General features: G+C 43.9%; 1 protein-coding gene across 1 annotated transcript in view; it reads left to right on the top strand.

Annotated features, from left to right (window-relative positions):
• ZFAND3 (zinc finger AN1-type containing 3) overlaps positions 1 to 21,875 on the top strand; it is a 327,266-nt gene extending 305,391 nt beyond the window's left edge. The window contains exon 6 of the mRNA XM_027876532.1: positions 17,203 to 21,875. Within this exon, the coding sequence (XP_027732333.1) occupies positions 17,203 to 17,357 (155 nt within the window). The 3' untranslated portion in view covers positions 17,358 to 21,875. The remainder of the gene's footprint in view (positions 1 to 17,202) is intronic.
• Positions 21,876 to 22,922: the final 1,047 nt, after the last annotated feature.

Raw genomic sequence — 22,922 nt, forward strand, 5'->3', positions numbered from 1 at the left:
GACACAGTCAGACATGCACTTTATCACTTTGACAACTGAGTAAGGAGAGACTCTTGTAGCAAGCAGAGCAACCAGCGGGCTATTACGGTAGTCCAGGGGTGAGGTATGGTACTGAGTAACTAACTGTACAAGGGTAGTGGCAGTATCAAAAGAGGGAAGGGAACATATGTGAGAGATGTAACAAAGGTAAAATCAACAGCCCTTGGCAGTAAATTGGATGTGGGGATGAGAAAAAGTGAGGAGTCATGCATGGTACCTAGGGTGAGGAAGAGGGAATGAGACTGTGGAGGAGGGTTATGGAGTGTAAAGCTGGAGAAATGTTGAATTCGCTCTTGAACACGTTGAGTTTTCTATAGAATATTCAGTTTGAGATGTCCAGTGTGTATTTGGGAGAGAAAGGTTAGAACTGGTAAGTAGATCTGAGAGTCATCAGTCTAGAAACAGAAACCAGGATAGAATCCATGGAAAATGATGAGAACTAGCTAAGTAGTGTGGATGGAGGAGAGAAGAGGATGCAGGCAGAGCCCTTGGAGACCCTCAGGGCTGGATAGTGTGTGTGACCTGGATGAAGATTCAGCAAAGAAGACGTGAGTCTGTCAGTAAGCGCTGTGTGCCAGGCACTGTGCTCAGTGCTGGGCATGCAAAGGTCACGTACGAATAAGATATATGCAAGATAAATTGGGGATAATCCGTTCAGGGAGGGCACTAGGGGATCAGAAAAGACTTTTTCTCACGAGAGATTAAATTTTAGCTGGGACTTGAAGGAAGCCAGGAGACAGAATAGAGGAATAGAGAAGAGTATCCAGGCATTGAGGACAACCAGAGAAAATTCTCAGAGCCAAGAGATGGATTGTCTTGTTTGAGGAACATCAAGGAGGCCAATGTCACTGGATCTCAGCATACTTTCAGGGGAGTGGGGTAAGATATTAGATGAAGACTGGGATGGGGGAGGTTGTGAAAGGTTCTGAATGCCAAACAGAGGATTTTATATTTGATCTTAGAGGTGACAGAGAGCTGCTAGAGTTTTTGAATGGAAGAGGGGAGAGGGTGGGCTGGAGGTCAGATTTTTGTTTTAGGAAGATTAAATTGATAGCTGAGTGGAGGATGGATTGAAGTGGGAAGAGGCTTGTGGCTGGGAGTCCAACTGACTATCCAGACCTGAGGTGATGAGGACCTGTAAGATAGAATAATGTCATGAAAACCTAGGAGGAAGACAGTATCAAGGAGAGGATCAACCATGTCAGAGGATACGGAGACTGTGTATAAGAATGCATATTAAGAAAAGGTCATTAGATTTAGTAATTAAAGGATTATTGATAACTTTGCTTTTATTTATTTATTTATTTATTTATTTATTTTTAGTGAGGCATTTGGGGTTAAGTGACTTGCCCAAGGTCACACAGCTAGTACGTGTCAAGTGTTTGGTCTGAGGCCAGATTTGAACTCAGGTCCTCCTGACTTCAGGGCCAGTGCTCTATCCACTGTGCCACCTAGCTGCCCCAGTTGATAACTTTGGAGAGAGCAGTTTCAGTTGAATGATGAGGTCAGAAGTCAGACCACAGAGAGTTGAAAGTGAAAGGAAAGGAAGTGGAATCACTCATTGTAGATTGCCTTCTCAAGGAGTAAAGACTTGAAAAGGAAGAGAGACAAGGGATTAGGAATGGATAGATTAAGTGATCTTGCCAGATTAAAGGGACTTATGCAATATTCACTTCTTATTATAGTAGCAGAAGGATACTTGTTTGTCTATACAAAAAGTTGTCATCTTTATCCCACCAGTGTAGACAGTGGGTAGTAGTGTTGTGAGACAGAAAACATGAGGCTTTGGGCATCCCCAAGACTGATACTGAAGATGACATGACAACTCTTAGGCTTTATGCTACATTTACCCCGGGGAAAAAAATCTTGTATTTAAAATACAATGTTGCCAAACTTGCTTTACCTTTCTTACCCCATTTTAAGCTTTATCCATACTTTGAACTTGGATAGCTATCCCCAGCAATAGCAAATGGTATCCAATGATCTTGAAACTGCTACTCAAAATATCAAGGGTTAGGACAGGCCAATGGATGTTGATGCATAGCTGTAGAAATAAATCACCTCTCAATTCTCCATGCTTGGCTAGATTACTTTTTTAATTCCAAGGTGGCATTTCCATTCCACCTTGCGTATCTGAGAGACACTTCCTTTGACTGATGGTCAAGAAAAGCAAACTTTTTAATATTAGTAATTAAAAAACTATAATTAAGGAGTAAAATCTTTTGCCCTGAAATGTTTTGATTCATTTCTAAGCCAGGTAGAAATAGTTTTTAGTTAGTGTCATTTACTTTGTGTACAACTACATTTCTGCACCTACTGGATAATTAGAAGTAGATGGTATATTACTAGGCTGTGTGTTTATTCTCTAGTCTAGACAGTTATATCTGGCTAAAGAAATCATTGTTAAACAACGTTAAGCTTTTTCTTAAAGGCTTAACTTAAAACCAGTTGTAAGAAGTTATTCTTTCCTTTATACTTAAATGTATAGTACAGATTTGGTACCAAGTTGGGAGCTTTGTCTTTATTTGTCTTGTCCCTTTTACCCAGGGATCAGGTGTACATAATAAATGTGCTTTCTCTAGATTAGGGGATTCTCCTTCCCCACCCTGCACCCCCTCACACATGCCCAATACTTAGGAATTTGGTCAAATCTCCCAGGAACTACCTGCTCCCTGTCTCCCCACCTCTGTCTTTACTGCATTAGCAGTTCCCCTTAAACGTAGAACAGTAATCAAATCTTAGGCAGGCAAACTTCTTTGCCTTCAGTCTGGGGACTCCCCAACATTTGTCAACTCCACTCCACCAAATAACACTTGATTTATAAAAATTTGACCTCTTTGTTGCCTCAGAAATGAAATTCATCTAGAGCTAAGGAAGTCTGTCTATCTGGTTTGGGGAGGAAGCATTTAAATAAACCCAGACACCTAAAGAGCAGGGATTTCTCCAGCCCCTATTCTTTCACTGTAATTGAAAAGCTGAACGCTGTGGAACTTTAAAGCTTGGGAATTAGAAACATAGGGGAGAAAACATGTTTATATTCTAGAGTATTGTGTTCAGAAATTTAAGTCCCAAAAACTCAAAGTAGGCTTGATGTTGGTAGAGTGGGCCAAAACCTTGTTTGTTTTGCAAAATCTCTACAGTCTAAAACCTTCCCTTCATCCTGTCTCTCACAGCTCCCAGCTTTACTGTCTCCAGGAAAATAGACACAAGACACTTTGAAACACAAGCAGTACGTGATTAAACTTGGAAACACAAATCCTTTGGCTCGGTGTCTGAAAGAGGCTTGCAGAATTCCTAACCATACCTGTTAGGGAGCCCCCACGGTATCTGAGAAGCTATTTTTTTGTCCTCCTTAGAAAACCTCCCCTTCCCTTTTTGGGATATCCCCAGCCACACAACACTTTCTGAGCTGCCTCATGCCTTCTCTGTTTATTTGAATCAGTCAGGTTTCCCTAAAAATCTGTGTTGTTGATCATATATTTACAGTCACCAAGAAGGATGTTTATGGTAGTGGCAAGCAAGCCATGAAGCCTATATACCCACAGCATGTGCAGAAAAAGGAAGCTCCTGTCTCAGTTCTAATTGTTTGGAAAAGGTTTTCCAGGATAAGAAGAGAAAAGCTAGGAGGGAGGAGGAGACCCTGGGGCACAGAGAGTCTAGAGGATTTGTCTGGGTGGGAGCAGAAGTGGGCACCTGTGAAGATCCTGATTCTGACTTGTAAATTGGTGGAGGAGTACCCTGTGCTACCTTAAGATAATATGGTGTTAGAGCTAGAAGAGAACTTTAAAAATACTTAGTGGTAGCCTCTGTGATATGAGCTAGGAAGCACTTTAAAGATGATCTAGTTCAGCCTCTTCATTTTACAGAGGGGCCTATAAAGTCCAGACCGGTGACCAAGGTCTCACAATGAGTTAGAGGTCAAGCTTAGACTAGATCCCAAGTCTCCTGATGCCCAGTCTTGTGTTCTTCCCCCCTGTACCGTGCTGCAGCTCCAGCACCCTCTATTTGGCAGAAGAGAAAAATGAGGCACTGTCCAAGGTCCCACAGCTAGGCAGCCGCAGAGCCACGGAAAGGATCCAGATCTAATAACTTGGAATCTTTCCACTGTGCCACACTGCCTCCTGTGGAAATGACTTGTGTTTGAAGGTGATGGGCAGAGAAAGAAAGGAAATAACCACTTTCACCCAGTTGCTCTTTTCCACAGAGCTCCCATTAATTAGCATGCTGAGTAAGTGCTACATAGAGGTGATAGCTTTCCTCTTTTATCCTCCAGGCCACAGAAATCTTAGTTTGGCGTTTGCAGTTTAGTAGTATCCTAAGACTCCTATGTGTCTTAGTCATTCTGTGACTTGGGCAGAAATGGTTTTTTTAAGTGTGAAAGCACCTTGGTGATGGCTCAACCAGCCATAGAAATCCCAGGTGAAATATTTGTCCTGAGTGCAGCCGTGCCCCCCTCCTCTAACCCAAGACAGCCTCAGCCAGGGCTGTGGGTGAAGACGAGCAGCCTTCAATTCAGTCAGAGCTTTGTTGGTAGTTTTCTAGGGGGCTTCTGCTTAGTTTGAAAAGATAATCTTTTAAAGGGCAAGGAAGTGCTGAAAGGAAAGTCAAACAAATCAGAAGAAAGTGCTGAAAGAATAAGGTCAGCAGAACAGCAGAGCACATCTGTCGGTGCAGCCAGCCTCCTGGAGCTAGCGTGAGGGTGATGAGGTGGGAGGGAGCCTCGACATCAGGGGTGGCCTGGGAACCACACCACCAGCTACACTGTCAGGTACCTCATCGCTTTGTTCAGCTGAAGACTGATCGCAGCACCAAAGGGTTAATGCCTTCTTCCTCTGCTACTAGGATGGAATGAACAAAAGAGCAAATTATTATTCCTGTGGCAGAAATTGCCTGGAGCCAGTTTCTCTTGGTTTTTAAATATACGTTCATCTCTAGATAAAACAACTTAGCATAATGTGAACACTCAGTCTCCTCTTCCTTGTTAGTTGGGAAGGGCTTAAAGGGTTTCCCCAAAGTGTGCTTCTTGCAGGTCAGATATCTTCACACACGTGTGACTTCAGCTCCCTAAAAGTGAGGAGCAGCAGGTTGGGGGGGTCAGGGAGAGCCTTTTTCTCTAGGTGAATGTTGTGTAAAGTGCAGGCTGCTTGAGGAGGTGGTGTGGGACAGGGTGAGCCCTCCCTGTGGAGGAGAGGGAAGGAGTAATTATAGGGCTGTCTGGAATGAGAACAATAAAGGATGTCAGCAGCCATGGCAAATGTTTTTATACTTTTAAAGTGACGGTATGTACAAAATGTGTTCGGAGCTTTATTAAGCTGGACTGTAGCACAACTCGGTGTCCTTCCGCTGCTGTCTGCTTTCTCAGAGCCATGCGATGGTAGATGCCAAGGGAATGCGCCAGATCGCAGCAGCATCCTTACAGCTGGAGTTTAAGAGCTTTTCACAAGCTCCTCACATCTCTGTCTTGTGTCATATTGCTTCTTGGGCTACCATTTATCTCGTCTAACTGGCATTTTAATTGATTTGGGAAAAAAACAGCTGATTGCCTGTTTTAGAATCAACTCAGTGTGATTTAGTGGTTTTATTAAAAAGTTGGATTGTATAATAGCTTTTTCTAAAATGCAAATTGTCCTTCCTGCTGGGGCGGGGTGGGGGGGAGGGGGGGGTGGTGTTTTCACCATCACTTTATTCTCAACAAGCAGTCTCAAGCCACAGGGAAACCTCTGGTAGAATTTTTCTTATCAGCTAGTTATCTGCTCCCGCCCCAGTAGGGTATGTGTCAAATAGCACAACAAGCCAGCAGCCCAGGCCAGTTCTTGGAGTGTAATGACTTTCTCTCTGTGTCATGCAAAGTCAAGGATGGAGCCCAATGGAAAGTAGACATGCTTTATTCCCAGAGCACCTGCATCTGCTTTGCCTGTACCATAGGCCTGATGAAATAAAACACATTAAGATCCTTTAATACATTTCTGTGCTACAAATTGTGCCTTGAGCATTGGGTCAGCGGCTATGGTGTAATCCAGGGATTGCTGCTGTTGGGTATATAAATGGCTCATTCTTTCCAACAAGCTTTCCTGTGACCACCTGCTGTTCCCAGCATGTACTTACAAATGAGCTATGAGGTCAGTTAGTTGTCCTGAGCCATAAGGAACCTTTATCTTATAGTAGAGATGTGATTCTTTTTTGGAATGAGCTTATCAGTTCATTCAGACATGTTGGGCTAGATTTTTACATTTGTGGATTGCATTGTGGTTTGGGTTTTTGAGTTTTTTCTATTTATGTTTTCTTTTCTTTTTTTTTTTTTAAACAAATATTCGATGCTGGGTGAACCTTAATGAGCCAAGACTGGAAAAAGGGTTAATATGGCTTTCCTTAGATGCAAATTACTTCCCCTTGTGTAGAGGCCTTCCCACTAGTAAACAAGGACAGGATGCTTCTAGATCAGGGACTGTTAGTCCCATTTCTTTTTACTTTGCACATACTCTCAGACCCCAGTGAGTGGACAGAGTTGGGTAGCCATATATCTGCAGCAGAAGTACAGGCATACTCCTCCCTCACACCCTGAATCAGGACTAACCTCTTTCCCCAAAGCATGCCAATGTTTTTAGGCTCCCCTTGAACCTTTTGTCAATTCAGAATTCAAATGCAAAGGAAAGGATAAAGCATTTCTCGTAAGTGAGGTGAATCAAGTGAATACCAGAGGATCTGGAGCTGAATCTTGCCCTGGAACAAAGGTCTATAGTTTTATTAAAAGGGCCACTTTTGAGAAGCCTCCAAATGGAGTGTCTACAAAGAAACAAGTGTGTAATTAATTTAAGTCCCAAAATGGCAGAAGCTGTGGAGTTGTGGCAGCACCAGACAGTGCCTTCTTACTAAAAAATAAAGCTGCAAACAGAATTTGTGCAAAGCTGAAATTGAATAAAAAATGTCAAGAACTCGGGTGTTTTGGCATAACTTCCATTTACTCTTCCCAAGGGATTTCAAGGGAGTTCTGACCCCCAACTGTAGTATTAGGTGACAGAGTTTGAAGAGGGAGGGTCAGTAAGTATTTTGTATTGAATTGCTGGTCTTCAAAAGGACCCTGCCTTAACTGAGAGTTAGCAGCCTGTGACTGAAGGGTCACAGAGCTGTGGCACAGGACATCTCCCCAGCCAGGGCTTCAGCATCTACAACAGAGACATCAGTTCACTCGGCCACAACTATAGAATCGTCCGGTATAAACTGTCAGAGCTAAAAGAGACTTTAGAGGCCTATCTGGGCAACACCTTCGTTATAGAGGGGGAAACTGAGGTGGAAATAGAGGAAGCAACTTTCTTCTATCTTGTATTAGAGCAGGGGCTTTAGCTTGGGTCTTTTAACTCCAGGTCTAGGGAATTTTCTAATCACTGTGGTTGAAGCTGGGTGGGTGACTGTTGGAGGCAGCTCTAATGCCATCGCCTGCTCAGCTTGTGATGTGAGCACTAAATGAGGCCCTCAAGTCATTGAACAGTTAACAAAAGGAGGTTTACTTTGCCCTAACACAGCAAGGCTATGCAACAAGGAGAGAGTGATACTTAGTTTCTCTGGATGTCCCCTATCTGCCATCTCCAGATGCAAAACCCATTTGGTCCTCAGGGCAGGATATGGAAGGCCAGGGGGGACTTATACTTCAGAAGTCTGTCAACTTGGAGTAGCATCAGCTGCACACAGATGGGGATTTTCTGTGCCCTTAAGTGGCTGGGAAGGTTTGTCAGGCCAGAAGGAAAGAAAGAAAGGGTGGACATAATTCATGTTGAGGGGCGTGAGGGACAACACTGGTAGATATTAGTTCTTTCACAGTGGTTGTGTCTGGAGTCAGGATGGTGATGTGTGGGAAAGAGAAGGCTAAGAGCATTATCTTCTGTGTCTTTGGAAGCAGTCTAGCACCCGTCCTCACGGAGCTTTAACTCTAGCAACTTCTCCAGAAGACCTGAGGGGCTCCTGTTTCCCAGAGGAGTCTTGTTTCCTCTCATTCCTTTTTTCTCTCTTCTACTCTTAACTCTTGCTAGCTAACTAAAATCAGTCCTTGGTAGAAGGTGACAGGGAGGGGGAGAGGCTTTTCCTGCCCCCATCACGTGGTTCACAGCCCATACCGAGTTGAACAGATAGTTTTTACTTTTGCACTTTTTTTGTGGCCACTGAATGAAAATCCAAGTATTACAGGTTTTTTCAGACTAGTGAAGCGAGAAATTTTGTTACGGGTTTTTATAGCAATTACAGCAAGGCGCTGGGTATTGTGTCATCTTCTGCTAATGATGGCATTTGGGAGGATCGCTTCCAAGTGTGTGCCAGCATAGAGGAGAGCTTTGCTCAGTATTCATGCCCCTGTGTCAGGGAAAGGGAAATTGTGCTGTGGAAAGGGGCTCTCTGAATTTTAAGCATTTCAAACATTTACCTTAAAAACTGTAGGTCAGGTTAGATGTAGTGTTCATACCAAATTAACATTTTTAGAATTGCTTTCAGTCAAACAGTTACTAGTCTTGGAAGAATAAGCCACAATGTAATTCTTCTATACCTGTTTAATTTTAGAGCAGCTTGGAGTATTATTCCCAGTTACTGGTTTAGTTCTTTCTCCAGAGTCTGCTGGATCCAAGGGGAAGTGGAGATTCATTTAGGATAACTAGTCACAGTCTTTGGGCAGGGTTGATTCCACTGTGCATGACAAGATTTTTGCTCTTCATGTCCATATGCCTTTTTTCTTCCCTCCTTCAGGAGCATCTGCCCTTGAATGTGAAATCCAATTCAGGAATTCCTGTCCTCTTCTATAGGAGTATAAGTTCTTATTTTCCCAACTAACACAGGATTCTCTTTATACCTCTTTAAATCAGTTTGACCAATCTCTTGAATCTAAGATACTAAACCTTGTGTGATGGTCATAAGCCCTGTCTCAGCCCGGCTAGGTCATAGCCCAATACTAAATGGAGCATGCACATTCTCTCCTTTTTCAAATTGGCTTGCTGAACTGGTCAGTCCTTGAAAGGGTAACAGAGGAGAGTTTTGAGATGCCTAGTATTTGTGGCAGCACTTCCGCAACTGCTTTGTTTGCCTGTTTATTCCCTACTCAGCTTCATTTGACATGTCCCGCCCTTGCTCGAAAGGGCTTTTGAATATTGGTCCCTAAAATGATCAGTTCAGTAAATATGTGCGTAAGTGTGCCTTGGGCCCCAGAATACCATCTTTCAGCTACATTTGAGCATTTCACTTTTAAGCCAAAAACTCAAAATCACTCTTAAAGTAGCAACAGACTATCAGATAAATTCTTAAGTTTCTCATCATACAGTTTCACCCAGAATAGATCATAGGTGCTGCCCAGCCTAACTAAACATGTCATTTCTTTTTTCTGTACTTTCTGTATCAGGATTTCATTACAGTCTTTTTGTCTGGAAAATGTTCTTGAGTATGTTGGGCTGGCTGCTGCAGGTGCTGGCCAGGGAGCAGAAATCAGACAGGACAGCCTTGGCAAGAGCAAATGTGTGAAGTCAGACCTCCACTCATATAGAAACCATGGCTTTTTTCTGATCTTGCATTTTCAAAGTCTTTTAAGTCCTGGGCATTCTTTCCTTGCCACTTTAGCTTAATATTGTGGATTCCTAACCTTTTTGGGGACTGGGACTTGCTGTCACCATCATGTTTACCCCCAAAAAAGTGTTGTGAGCCAGTGTGGTGTAGGAGAAAAAGCACTGGACTTCACCATCTTTGGATTTTAGCATGGTTGGTATCACTCAAGTTAGGAATATGCTGCCCTCCCATCAACTTGAATTCATCTTTATTTTCATTGTCATCTTTGTAAGCCAGTTGGTACTGTAGGAGAAAGAGCAGTAGATTCAGATCTAGGAAACATAAATTTTAGTCCTTGGTTTACTAACCCCTTAGGTCTGTGACGTAGACAAATCTTTCCCTTCTCTGGCCTCATTTTTCTCATCTGTAAAATTAAGTGGATTGAATCAGTTGGTCTCTAATGTCTCTTCCAGCCCTACAAATCTGGGTCTGTTTTAAGTAAAAATGAACTTAAATTTATTTTTATTTTGAGAGAATTTTTTGTATTCTTGAACATCATCCTCCCCCCGCCAAAAAAAACCCCAACTCTAACAACCCACCATAAATCTAAAAATATCCCATTAAATGAGCCAATTTTAGTATTGCTTGGAGTTTTCTCCCTTCAGGCCCCTTCATTTGTCTGTCTGTAAGAACCAGGATCTGCCCTGACTACGTCCAGTAATTGGCGGCATCGAACGGAGCGCGTATAAGCTGCCTAGCAAGAGATCAAGACAACAGAAAATATTCCCCTACTTTGGATTTTTGGAATTTTTTTTTATCATTTAAGTTAATGACATGCTGCCCTCCCACCAACTTGAACAAATCATCTTTCTTTTCATTGTCATCTTGGGTCTCCAAGTCCAAATTTCCATGGTTTTGGAATCAAATCTTTGGACAACCAGAAAGAATACTAAGGCTCGGAACCCACTTATCATCTTCATTGCCACCCCTGTCTCTTCCAACCTTCCTCCCTCACCCCCTCCCCCCCCGAGTGTGTGGTCTTAGGACAGGCCCTGTTATGTAATGTGGAAATGTATTTAGCTGCTAGCTGTCTCCAGCCTGTAATACACACTCAGCATTGGGGACAGGTTCCAGGATGTAACTTCCTTTCAGTGAATGATCCTGTGATCCTGACAGAAGAGGGAATTCAGCTTAATTTATACCATCTAATAACCTCAGTGCAGTGACTTGGGAAGTTAACCTTCTAAAACTTCTCTAGACTTTTCCCTAGTGAATGGCAATGCCATTTATTTTAATTGTCACCAGTTCAGCTCCCATAACCTAACATGTTTTTGCTACTTTTATAAATCAGACCCAAAGTTTGGAAGAGAAGGTGTGATTTGGGGGGATGCTCCTTGGACACAGAAAGTCCTGGGTATGTCCCAGTCTAGGGGCAGTTGTCACCAAAGTTTATAGCACAGTAAGGAAGGGAGGAGCACACAGTGGCTTTAGTGTTCTGGTCATGGGAGCTCCTTATTAAAGTAGCCAGTCTTATTCCCTCCTGGCCATGACATCTACCCTTCCAGTGTGGGAAGGCAGCAGCCAGCTTTGAGATTTGTGATAGGAAAGGTGAATAAGGAATTTTGCAAGGAAGGACAAGCCCTTGCACCCTTTCTGTCCCTCAGCCAATCATTGACTAATGAGGTATTAAGCCCAGCCAGGAGCCAGGCTTAATTCCCATTGTAATCTATTTCCTGCTGTTCTTATTAACCTAGCACAATTCATCAAAGGAGGAGAGGGACTCTGGGACCTTTTTTCCCCAATTCTCCTGCTATCCTAAGGAAGGGAGGGAAAAAGAAAAGGGGACAGGAGCTCTTTTCCCCAGTCCTTCAGATCCTTGAAGCACAAGAAAACATCCACTAGCTAGTGACAAAAATAGTAACCAATACCTTCTCCCCCTCCCCTGCCCACCAGTCCTCTGAACCCCTGGGCAGGCTGTCAAAGATGTGCAGCCAGAGATGATTTTGCTTGTTAGATGGAGTGTGCATATCGAGGCTGTCATACTTCCACTGTGGAATCCTTTAGGACACAGACAACTGGTATCCAATATCTTCAAGTAATGAACTTATCAGTAAATATACCACATAAACTCATTAATCTTCACTTTGCTTTGAGACCAAATAGGAACTCCTGTTTCTCAAGAGACAAAAATTTCATCTTTCTTTTCCCTAACACCAGTCCCTGTTTAGAGTCAGACATATCACCCTCCTGTCCTAGAACACCAAGTTAATAATGTTTTGTGGCAAAATTGATGTCCAGACTTGGCACTGGTCACTTCTTTCTATTCCTTCCCTCAACACACACTTAGTCCAGGTTTGAAAAACTGAGCTAAGTGGTTCAGGCCAGATGGGTAGAGATCAGGCCCAGGTTTTTTTGGATAGTCCCCATGCCATTTAACACTTTTTTCCCTGGTACACATAGAACACAATATATAGATGAAGTTTTTATGGGATGTTAACAACATTTTACTTTAATTAGTTTAATTAAAAACATTTAATTTGACAACAGTCTCTGTTCTCACAGAACTTATAATTGAATGAAGGTGAATAGACACACTTGGATAATGCCTGTTAGAATATAATAAATGCATAGGAAGAAGAAAAAATACTCAGTTGAGGGTAAAAAATGGCTTCTAACTAGGCAGGTCATGGAAAACTTTACACAAGTGGTAGCATTTGATTATATTAGGAACAGTGCTGCATTTTGGCAGGTGGCGGGGGTTAGTAAGGAGATCGTGTTAGGACCAGAGGAGGCATAGTTTTCCTTTGTGGCCAGAGCCTAGAATACATGAGCTAGAAGAAATATGAGAGAAGGCTATTGAAGTAAGGTGGAGTGCTATAAATACCAGGCTGAGCAGTTTAGACTTTGTTGGATGGTAGGACAGAGTCTTTGAAAAATTTTGAGTAGGGGATTAATGTGATCAGAATACTGTGATGACGGCTATTTGGCCTAATCCTATTGCCTAGTTTTGCCCGTCTCTCCCTACTCCTAGCCCCATAATGTTACAGAATCATACAGTCATTTAGTTCAACCCATAACTGAGAAAATTCCCTCTACAACACAGCCAGTAAGTGGTCATCTTCCCTCTGCTTGAAGAGCACCTCTGGTATACCATTCTACTTTTGGTCAGCTCTGATTGTTGTGAAAGTTTGGTTTGGGGTTTTTTTGTTTGTTTGTTTGTTTGTATTTTGACATTAAACTTAGCTACTTTAAAAAAAAAAATTATTTATTTTTAGTTTTCAACATTCACTTTCACAAGATTTTGAATTCCAAATGTTCTCCCCATCTCTCCTCTACCCCCATCCCAACATAATGTACATTATGAATAACCCTTCCCCCAATCTGCCCTCCCTTCTATCACCACCACCCCTTCTCTTATCCCCTTCCCCTTCTATTTTCCTGTAGGACATGATAGATTTCAATACCCCTTTGCCATATATATCTTATTTCCCAGTTGCATGTAAAAACAATTTTTAACATTCGTTTTTAAAACTTTGAGTTCCAAATTCTCTCCCTTCCTCCTTGCCCTCATTGAGAAGGTAAGCAATTCAGTATAGGTTATACATGTGTTGTCATGCAGAACACATCCATAATATTCATGTTGTGACAGACTTACTATATTTCCCTCTATCCTACCCTGCCCCCCATTTTTTCTATTCTCTTCTTTGACCCTATCCCCCCTCAAAGTGTTTGCTTCTGATTACCTCCTCCTCCAAACTGCCATCCCTTCAGTCATCCACCGCTCCCCCCTCTCTTATCCCCTTCCTATTTTCCTGTAGGGTAAGATAGATTTCCATATGCAATTGAGTATGTATGTTATTCCCCCCTTAAACCAAATCCAATGAGAGTAAGATTCACTCATTTTCTCTCACCTCCTCCCACTTCCCATCCACTGTAAAAGCTTTATCTTGCCTCTTTTATGTGAGATAATTTACCCCATTTTACCTCTCTCTTTCTCTTTCTCCCAGTACAATCCTCTCTCACCCCTTAATTTTATTTTTAAGGTATCATTCCTTCCTATTCAACTCACCCTGTGCCCTCTGTCTATATATATTCCCTTCAAACTACTCTAATACTGAGAGAAGTCTCTTGCTTTACGAATATCATCTTTCCATGTAGGAATGTAAACAGTTCAACTTTAATAAGTCCCTTATGATTTCTCTTTCCTGTTTACCTTTTCATGCTTCTCAAGAGAAGTTTGAGTCTTGTATTTGAAAAGTCAGATTTTCTATTTAGCTTTGGTCTTTTCATCAAGAATGCTTAAAAGTCCCCTATTTCATTGAATGTCCATTTTTTCCCCTGAAGGATTATACTCAGTTTTGCTGGGTAGGTGATTCTTGGCTGTAATCCTAGCTTTTTTAACTCAGGAGTATCATATTCCAAGCCCTTCGATACCTTCATGTAGAAGCTGCTAAATCTTGTGTTATCCTGATTGTGTTCCCACAATACTTGAATTGTTTCTTTCTGGCTGCTTGCACTATTTTCTCCTTGACCTGGTAACTACGGAATTTGGCTACAATATTCCTAGGAGTTTTCCTTTGGGGATCTCTTTCAGGAAGTGATTGGTAGAGTCTTTCAATTTCTGTTTTACCCTCTGGTTCTAGAATATCAGGGCAGTTTTCCTGGATAATTTCTTAAAAGATGATGTCTAGGCTTTTTTTTGATCAAGGTTTTCAGATATTCCAGTAATTTTTTAATTATCTCTCCTGGATCTGTTTTTCAGGTCAGTTGTTTTTCCAGTGAGATATTTCATGTTGTCTTATATTTTTTCATTCTTTTGGTTTTGTTTTACAATGTCTTGGTTTCTAATAGAGTCACTAGCTTCCATTTGCTCCATTCTAATTTTTAAGGAATTATTTTCCTCAGTGAACTTTTGGACTTCCTTTTCCATTTGACCAATTCTGCTTTTTAAGGCATTCTTCTCCTCATTGACTTTTTGGACCTCTTTTGCCATTTGGTCTAGTCTATTTTTTAAGGTGTTATTTTCTTCAGTATTTTTGGGGTCTCCTTTTTAGCAAGCTGTTGACTCGTTTTTCATTATTTTCTTGCATCAATCTCATTTCTCTTTCCTATTTTTCTTCTACTTCTCTTACTTGCTTTTCAAAATCCTTTTTGAGCCCTTCCATGGCCTGAGACCAATTCATATTTTTCTTGGAGGCTTTGGATGCAGGAGCTTTGACTTTGTTGTCTTTTTCTGGTTGTATGTTTTGATCTTCTTTGTCACCAAAGTAAGATTCTGTAGTCCGAGTTTTTTTCTCTGTTTGCTCATGTTCCCAGCCAATTACTTGACTTTTTAATTCTTTGTTAAGGTAGAGCTCTGTTTCCAATGTGGAGGGTGTATGGAGGGTGTACTGTCCCAAGTTCAGGGGTTTTGTGCAGCTGTTTTCAGAGATACTTCTAGGGACTTGTAAATTTTCAGTTCTTCTAAAGTGGTATGATCAAAGGAGAGGTGTTTGCTCCCTTCCTGGCCTGTGCTCTGGTCTATGAGTGACCATAGGCACTCTTTTCTGCCTTGGATCTCTGAGGAGGATTCCCTCTCTACCACCACTACACCAGCACTCCTCTTCACCCCAGTACTACACAACCCAAATACAAGCATGGGCAAAGCAAGAGAATCCTGCCTCAGAGCCAGCAAAGAGATCCCTGCAGTTCCCCTCTGATCAGCCGCTCGATCCCTCCACTCTCTGTGGGGGCTCTAAAAACAGCCACTGCTGCAGTGGCCGCCACCCGGGGCTGTACTCGGGCCAGGCCTGGACCATGCTCCTCACTCGCCCAGTCCAACAGACGTTTCCCACTAAACTTCTAAGTTGTGTTTGGTGTTTATGGGCTGTGAAGTCTGGAAACCACCACAGTGGCCCATGATTGTCTCCTGAGGCCTGCTCCAGGTTTGCTCTGGCCCTGTCTTTGCCTGTGCAGCCTACGCTGAACAGCACTCCTCTCCCAGCCCAGTGCAGCAGACCTTTCCAATCAACCATCTAGGTTGTCTTGGGCTGAAAATTTGTTTCACTCTGTCTTTTTGTGGGTTCTGCTGCTCTAGAATTTGTTTAGAGCCATTTTTTACAGGTATTTGGAGGGGTTTGGGAGAGAGCTGAAGGAAGTCACTGCTTTTACTCTGCCATCTTAGCTCTGCCTCCTTACCTACTTTATTATCAGCCTTATTCCCTCTTCTCCTTGACCCAAATTTTTACATACTTGAAATCTGTCATCAGGAAAGATATCTTAGGAATAAACCATAAAGCATTTATTAAGCACTTACTATATGCCAGGTACTTTGCAGAGTGCTTGAGATACAAATTAAAGCAAGCAACAGTTGATCTTAAAGAGCTTACATTCTAATGAGGGAAGACAATATTCAAAGGGAAGCTGGGAGAGGATTGGGGACAGACTGTGGAGGGCATGGTTTGGAGATGCCTGGAAAGTGGGGGGAGGAGGTCCAAGGTGGTTTTAGAGGCAGTTTTTGAAGGAGGTGGCTGGAATGGTGCAAAATATGGTCTAGGAAATTATACAGTTCCTTATAATAATTTCCTTATGCCCCCAAAGACAGTACCTTAGTTGGGAATACTGCCAGTTTGTTTGGGGTGGGAGGTAGGAATGGAATGTAGGTGAGGACAGACTCATTTCCAGAAGCCTCCCCAGCTAAGGCTTCCTTCCCAAGGGGGGAGAATCTAGACCAGGTAGTCTCTATTCCTGCCCAGAAAATGAGGAAGAACCAAGGACTGCAGCCTAGAGAGAGCAGATCTTTTATTTTCCTTTGTCTTCTGTCTTCATATGGATTGATTCCTTAATGTGTGAGGTACTCACCCTTCTCTGGAAAAGGTGTCTCATCTTTAACAATCTTTTTCAGTTGGCTCCCCTTCCAAAATCCCACCAGCCCCTTTCTGTTGTGCAAGACCAGCTGACCCTCTCCCTGTCCTCTCTCCTTTCCCATACAGGTATTGTGTAGGACCCCTGTGGGAATAATGGGGGTTTAGTGTCTGCTTTGGCTGGAGTCCCAAGGAAACATGCCCACTTTCTTACAAGGTGGCATTTGAGAGCTGTGTGTTCCTTTAAGCAGATGATTAAAGGTTGCTTGTCCTCATGGGAGTGTTCTCCCCTCTGTATTTATTTGTAATACCTTTTCTAGTACTTCAAAATAATCCCTTTTCTCATGAGGCCTCTTACTCAGTTGTAGTTTTATCAATCCCAACATCCCTTAAGCCTTTGCTAGATGGGAGGCAAAATGTAATTTGAGTAATTATATAGATACATATTTTATTCCCCCCTTTCTCCTGCTTCCTAGAGATGGCATGTCCTGTGGCAGATGGTGTGCCTTGTGATAGATGTTACACAGCTTCCCTGTGTCAGAGAAAGTGCTGAGGTGGCCTCTGGGGGCACTGAGTTCCGTGGCTTTTGCATTTCCCACTTTACTTCAGTGGTGCCTTGGGCCCCTCCATCTTCACCCTGTTGGACATGGGCACCCATATAAAGGAAGGAGGGCATTATGAAATAAGAAAATTTCAGAAAGTCAGTCTATGACACGTGGGCCCCATCTCCCCTTGCTCCCCTCCCGGGTTCTCAGGCTTCTGGGTTGAATGAGTCATTAATGGCATGTCTCCACCTCTCCCCCTGCAGGTTACGTGTTTTGTATGTTACACCGCCTCCCTGAGCAGCACGACTGTACGTTTGACCACATGGGCCGCGGCCGTGAGGAAGCCATCCTGAAAATGGTGAAACTGGACCGGAAAGTGGGGAGATCCTGCCAGCGCATTGGGGAGGGCTGCTCCTGAGTGCAGAGCTCAGCAGCCACACCCTGTTCTTAGTTCACTAATGTTAGCCTTATTTAGGACAGAGTCAGCCAGACACCTTGTACTGGGCACATTTCAGACTACAGCCAATCCGTTTCCTTTCTTTAGCCAGCCGTCCTGGTACTGTAGTTTAGGGGTTGATGGTGGTTGAAATTGATTTCTGGCTGGTTATGAAGGTGCCTGCTAGCCACTGTATAAAATTAAAACATGAAGAATAATTTTTTTTGAGCATGGCTAGTGGATGTAAAACAAAGCAAACAGATGTCATTGCTGGAGTCAAAACTTATAAAAAGCCTTAAGCTGAAAATGGTCCAGACGGAGACTTTAAGTAAATAGGGGAGTAGAAGCTGGTGTTCAAAACCGTTCCTGAGACGCCCACGGCCTTGCCAGAAACTCTGTGTTTAATGTACAGCCTTTTCACGTCTCTCTCATCCTTAACCCCGGCCCCAGAAGCCAGAGCTCCCTGTCGGCCCCTCGTGCCTGGGCTGCTCGTGGCTGCCAGCGTGGCCCACAGGGGAACTCCTAGGAGGCTGGAAAGGCAGGGGCAGAAGGAGGAGGGCGAAAACTCTTATGCCAGATTTACTGTGGAAAATCTGTCTTATCACTTGGAGAAGAAAAAAAAAGAGAGAGAGCCTTGCTTTGAATATTAGCTCCACCCCAGACTAGTCTACAAAATGCATTTTTCTACCTAGGATCTATAGACTCTGTATCGGTCTCATTCGACCTGATTGGATCAGTACTGACCAGGGAAACTGAAACCTGACTGACTCTTATTTACCATTTGCTGGGTGCAGGTATCTGATAATTGATTCAATAAGGCTAAATCACAGCACAGCGGCCATGGGGATGGCTGGGTTCTACAGACAGTTCTCTGTAGCTAGACTTCACTGTTGGTGGTAAGGGGCCAGGGAGGTAGGGTGCAAGGGGGGACATACTTCATAGCAAACAGAAGTCAGTAACAGTATTGGGGAACAACTGAGGAGCAGCAGCAGCCATCAGAGTTTGTCTTCTCACCTTCAAAGTGTTACCAGGATAGTCACATGGACTTGTCGCCTCTTTCTATGCAGCCTCATAGTATAAGGGAAAAGCTGTCACGTGCAGTAGGAGAATATGACATGTATGACTAGAATCAGGAAGGTTGGGATCTTCTGAAAGCAACTGCTGTGGGCCAGGGACATCCAAGCACACTTGCTGAGCCTAAATTGCACATCTCCTGACACGGGCACAGGGGAGTTCCATTGCTGTAGGCCAGGCCTGGGTGGGATCGGACTGGATAGGCAGGAAGGGAAGCAGAAGAGAGGGAAGGGAAAGGAAAGAGGGGAGGGGATGAGGATGAGGACTGGGAATGAGTGGGTGGAGGGAGAGATTAGAATCACTTGGAACTTGAAATATTGGGCAAGGTCCAGATGGTACAACTTTAAAACCATTTCAGTCGTGTGGACAATAAGAGGGTCCCCCAAAGAGACCACTTGGATGTCCCTATACTCAGGCTGCTAGAACAGTTTCCCCCAGCAACTTAGGTTTTAAAAAGAAAAGAGGCCAATGATGTGTTTGCTCAATTACAGTGGAAGACCTGGGAATTAGAAATGTTTCTTCATCTAAAACGTGTGAAGAAATAGGAAATAATCCCCTCTTCCTTTGCCCCCCTCCCCCCAAAAAAAGAAAGTCCTTTATAAAAATCTTCAGCCTTAATATTTTTCATAATAATGGTCTTAGCTCCCCAGTGGAGGGGGGGAAGAGGCCTAGTTGATTTGGTCCCCACACCTGCCACTTTTCTAAAACAGCCTCAGCACATGCTATCCACTTAGTTATCCACGGCGGCATCCCGTCTGTCTCACTCTGGGGATGTTGGACCCGAGCTCTCCCATTGCCTCCCAAGAGCCTCCATCTACTGCCCTTTCCTGTGCCTGCGTGGCCATTCTTTGGCCCTGCTGGCTTAATTAAAGGTGGCCCAGGGGAAGCCGCCTTGGCAGGCGGGCCCTGGTACATAATGGACGATGTTCACTCTATTGACAGTCAAGGTTGGGGCTGGGAGAGGAGGTAGGGCTTGTTCCTCTGAAGTATCTGTTCTGTGAAGTTTGTTAAATGAAAGGAAAGCTTAAATACTTGTAACTTTAAAAGGAAACAAAATCTTATTTAACCCTTTTGTGTTCTAGATTTACTTACACGTAGCCTAGAACTCCGTTTTAGTTTAACATTGTGAAAATATTAAAAGAATCTTGTAACTTTATTCCTTTTTTTTTCTCCTGCTGAAAAAAAAAAATACCCATTAAACCAATCAGATTAAAGTTTGAATTCCTCTCTATTTCACCAGTTCTCTGGACGGGTCCCAGGCCTGCTAGGGGCTGTCTGGGGAACTGCAAAGCACAGAACCCATACCAAGGCGAAGGCTTTTTGTTCTGACAAGAGCTTCTTATCCACAGGTCACCAATCGAAAAATCTCCTTTGTAGGTGTGTCTGGCCCTAAATTTTCTGTAGGGTGATCTGATCCTGGTAACTTGAGTCTTAGTGGTGAATTAACACAGTTGAATAGCTCTTACATTTTGTCCCTGCCACCTGAGAGCTCATTCAGTACTCAGATCTGCCCAGCTTCACAGCAGCCAGATGTCCCGGCAGCACAGGCTCAAGGGTGGGGGTGGGTGGGAGTGGGTGGGTACAGCCTGGTGCCTATCTCCATCCAAGTTGTGTAACCCAAAGAAAGCCCATCTTCTCTACACTTAGTTGGCATTGAAATTAAACCTGGAAATTTGAAAACATGGAGACTTGCTGGAATTGTTTTCACTTGTAATGATGAGATAGACCTCAGATCTCCTAGGCCAGGAAGCAGTTTCTTCATAGAAACATGTGCCTGGCTATCCCTGCTGCCAGAAGACAAGGCAGAAAATACCTAGTAAGTTTTCTTAGATCAGCCTTTTAACTGTGAATGCTCCCTGCCCCACCCCCACCGAAGGGGAGACCCTTGTTATCTTCTTGGCAGAGGTGAAGGCGTAAGAGCAGTCGCAGGATGCAGGCCCCAGTGGTGGGAGGAGCCCGGGACAGGTCTCTGGGGGCCTGGGCTTCCGATCCGGGAGAGTGTCCTCCACTATTCCAGGCTTTGCTAAAGCTGCACATCTGTGTTTTTTGGCATAGATTGGCAGGATCCTTCCATAGCCTTTGGCCTGGTTGCCTGCCCAGCCTGAAGTGCTAGTTACACCTTTTATTTGGGGCTCTTGCTCTTCTGAGCTTTAGGTAGTGGGAAGAGCAAACTACCACGTGACAGTGAAGGAGTCAGCTGCTAAAGTGGAAGGGAGGGAGGGGGAGGGGAACGATGGCTGGTTTTTTTCTGTTATTCTTCCTCATCAACCAAATCTCAGGATTGTGACCTGCCTCTGAGCCAACCAACTTTGGGGAATGACAGAGACAAGTCATACCCAATGCACCCTCACTCCCACCCAGCTCTTCTGTCCCCATCCACTTCCTCACGATCTGCAGCCCTCAGCGCTCTTCTGAGGACTAGGGCTGACCCCTGTGACTCTGGTTCATTTGTAGGCCCTAGGGGGAATCTCCACCTTCGTTAAGAAGGATTCAGCCTGTGGCTCTCCTCAGTTTCCTTGGGCTGAGCACCAGGTTTCTGTCTCAGAACAGTGTAGCTCCCTGACTCAAAACTGGTCATGGCAGAGGTATCTACTTAACCTGTGTCAGTCAGCACACTAGGGCTTCTAAGTGGGGAATGGGAATCCGCACATCAGGACCTTGATTACCATCTAATTGTAAAGACCCCAGTTTCTCCAGTCAGATCCATTGTCTCTACCCTGTAATAGAGACCGTCCAGAAAGGAGTGTGGTGAGACATAGAATCATTTCACAAGACTCGGATTGCAGAATTAATTTGGTCAAGCTTTCCAAGCAAATTCCTGGCAGATCCAGAACTAGAAGCAGGTTTCCTGGCTCCCAGGCCAGTCTTCTGTCTCATCACAATATTTTCATTTTAATTTCTTTGACTGTAATCCGAGTGATTCTGGCAATCCCTGGGTCCTTGAAGCCCCAGAGAATGGTAAAGAAGGCAAGACTGTCCCTTTACTATTTGTATCCTAAGTGCTTGGCAAAGTGCTTTGCACATAGTAAGGGCTTAATAAATGCTTTTCATTCAGTCAGTCAGTCATTCCCTATGCCTTACCTCCTAATGCAGCCCAGCTGTTAGATTGCTGTCACACCTCAGTGTATCAGGGAACTGCCCCAGGGTGAAGGGCATGAGGTCTTGGCTTTGCTACTTTGGGTGAGAAGGATCAGGGTTCCTACTAGGAGAGAGATTTCACATTCCTTCCTACCCACTCCCCCCCCCACAAAAAAAAAGAAATAATTGAGTACAAAGCATTCTCAGCCCTTTGGTATGTAGGTATCATAAGTAGGGCAGGTATCGTTATTGATTCCCCTTTTATACATGAAATGAGTTCAGAGAAGTTGAGACTTGTCCCTGGTCAGAAATGGCTAATAAGTGTCCAGGTCCCCCCACCCCACCCCCATTCCTGTGCTCTCCTGAAGTTTTTATGTCATTTTGCTCTCCTGATTCTGTCTGGCCCTTAACTAACGTCCCTCAGCCTGTCTTGTCTTGGGTTCTCTTGGCCCTAAGATGAGGCAAGAATGGTCGGATGGGGAACGGTGCTAGAATCTGAAGGAGAGAACCAGATTAAATCCTGCTTTTAACACCAGACATGTGATGGTGTCCATGTCGTTTACTGACCTTTCTGAGCCTATTTCCATATCTGTAAAATGGGCATAATGTTAGCACTTAACTCACCAGGTTATTATGAGGGTCAAATGAGAAAATGTATATAAAGCACTTTGCAAAGCCTAAAACACTATAAATGTCAACTTTCACTATCATTAATGGTGATCTCTGCTCCCAAGGGATCGTTTTCTCTATGCAGATGCCTCCCAAATCTTTCCAGCCCTGACTCCTCCCCCGGCTCTAGTCTTACATCAACTGTCTGTCTGGCCTCGCCGGCTGAATGCCCCATAGGCCCCTCAGACTCACTGCGTCCAGAACAGGACTCCTCTTTCCCAAAACCCAACCATCTTAGGTCCTGACTGTCCCTACTTCTGTCGAGGGCATCACTCTCCTTCCAATTGCTCAGGTTTGCAACCCTACCCTCAGCTCTTCGTCCCACGTATCTGACCAGTTGCCAAATCTTGTCCTTTCTACCTCCACATGTCCCACATCTGACCCCTTCTCAACACTCCCACGGCCACCGCCCCAGTTCAGGCCCCATCACCTCTCACCTGAACTGCCGAAATTGCCTTCTAAGTGGTTTCGCTGCCTCCACTCCAAATCTGTCACACAGCTGCCAAATGGATATTCTCCAAGCACAGGTCTGACTGTGTCACTCCCCTGCTAGGTGTCAGTGGCTCCCTATTGCCACTAGGATGAAACACAGACTTACCTGTTCGGCATTTATAGCCCTTCTAGGCTTACTTCACACAGCATACCCCTCATCGACTCTACATTTCAGTCCAACCTGCCAACTTTGCTGTTCCCTATACATGGCCTGCTGTCTCTGGCCACCGTGCC

The sequence above is a fragment of the Vombatus ursinus genome, unplaced genomic scaffold (genome assembly GCF_900497805.2).
Source record: "Vombatus ursinus unplaced genomic scaffold, bare-nosed wombat genome assembly UNPS02014811.1, whole genome shotgun sequence".
NCBI lineage: Eukaryota > Metazoa > Chordata > Mammalia > Diprotodontia > Vombatidae > Vombatus > Vombatus ursinus.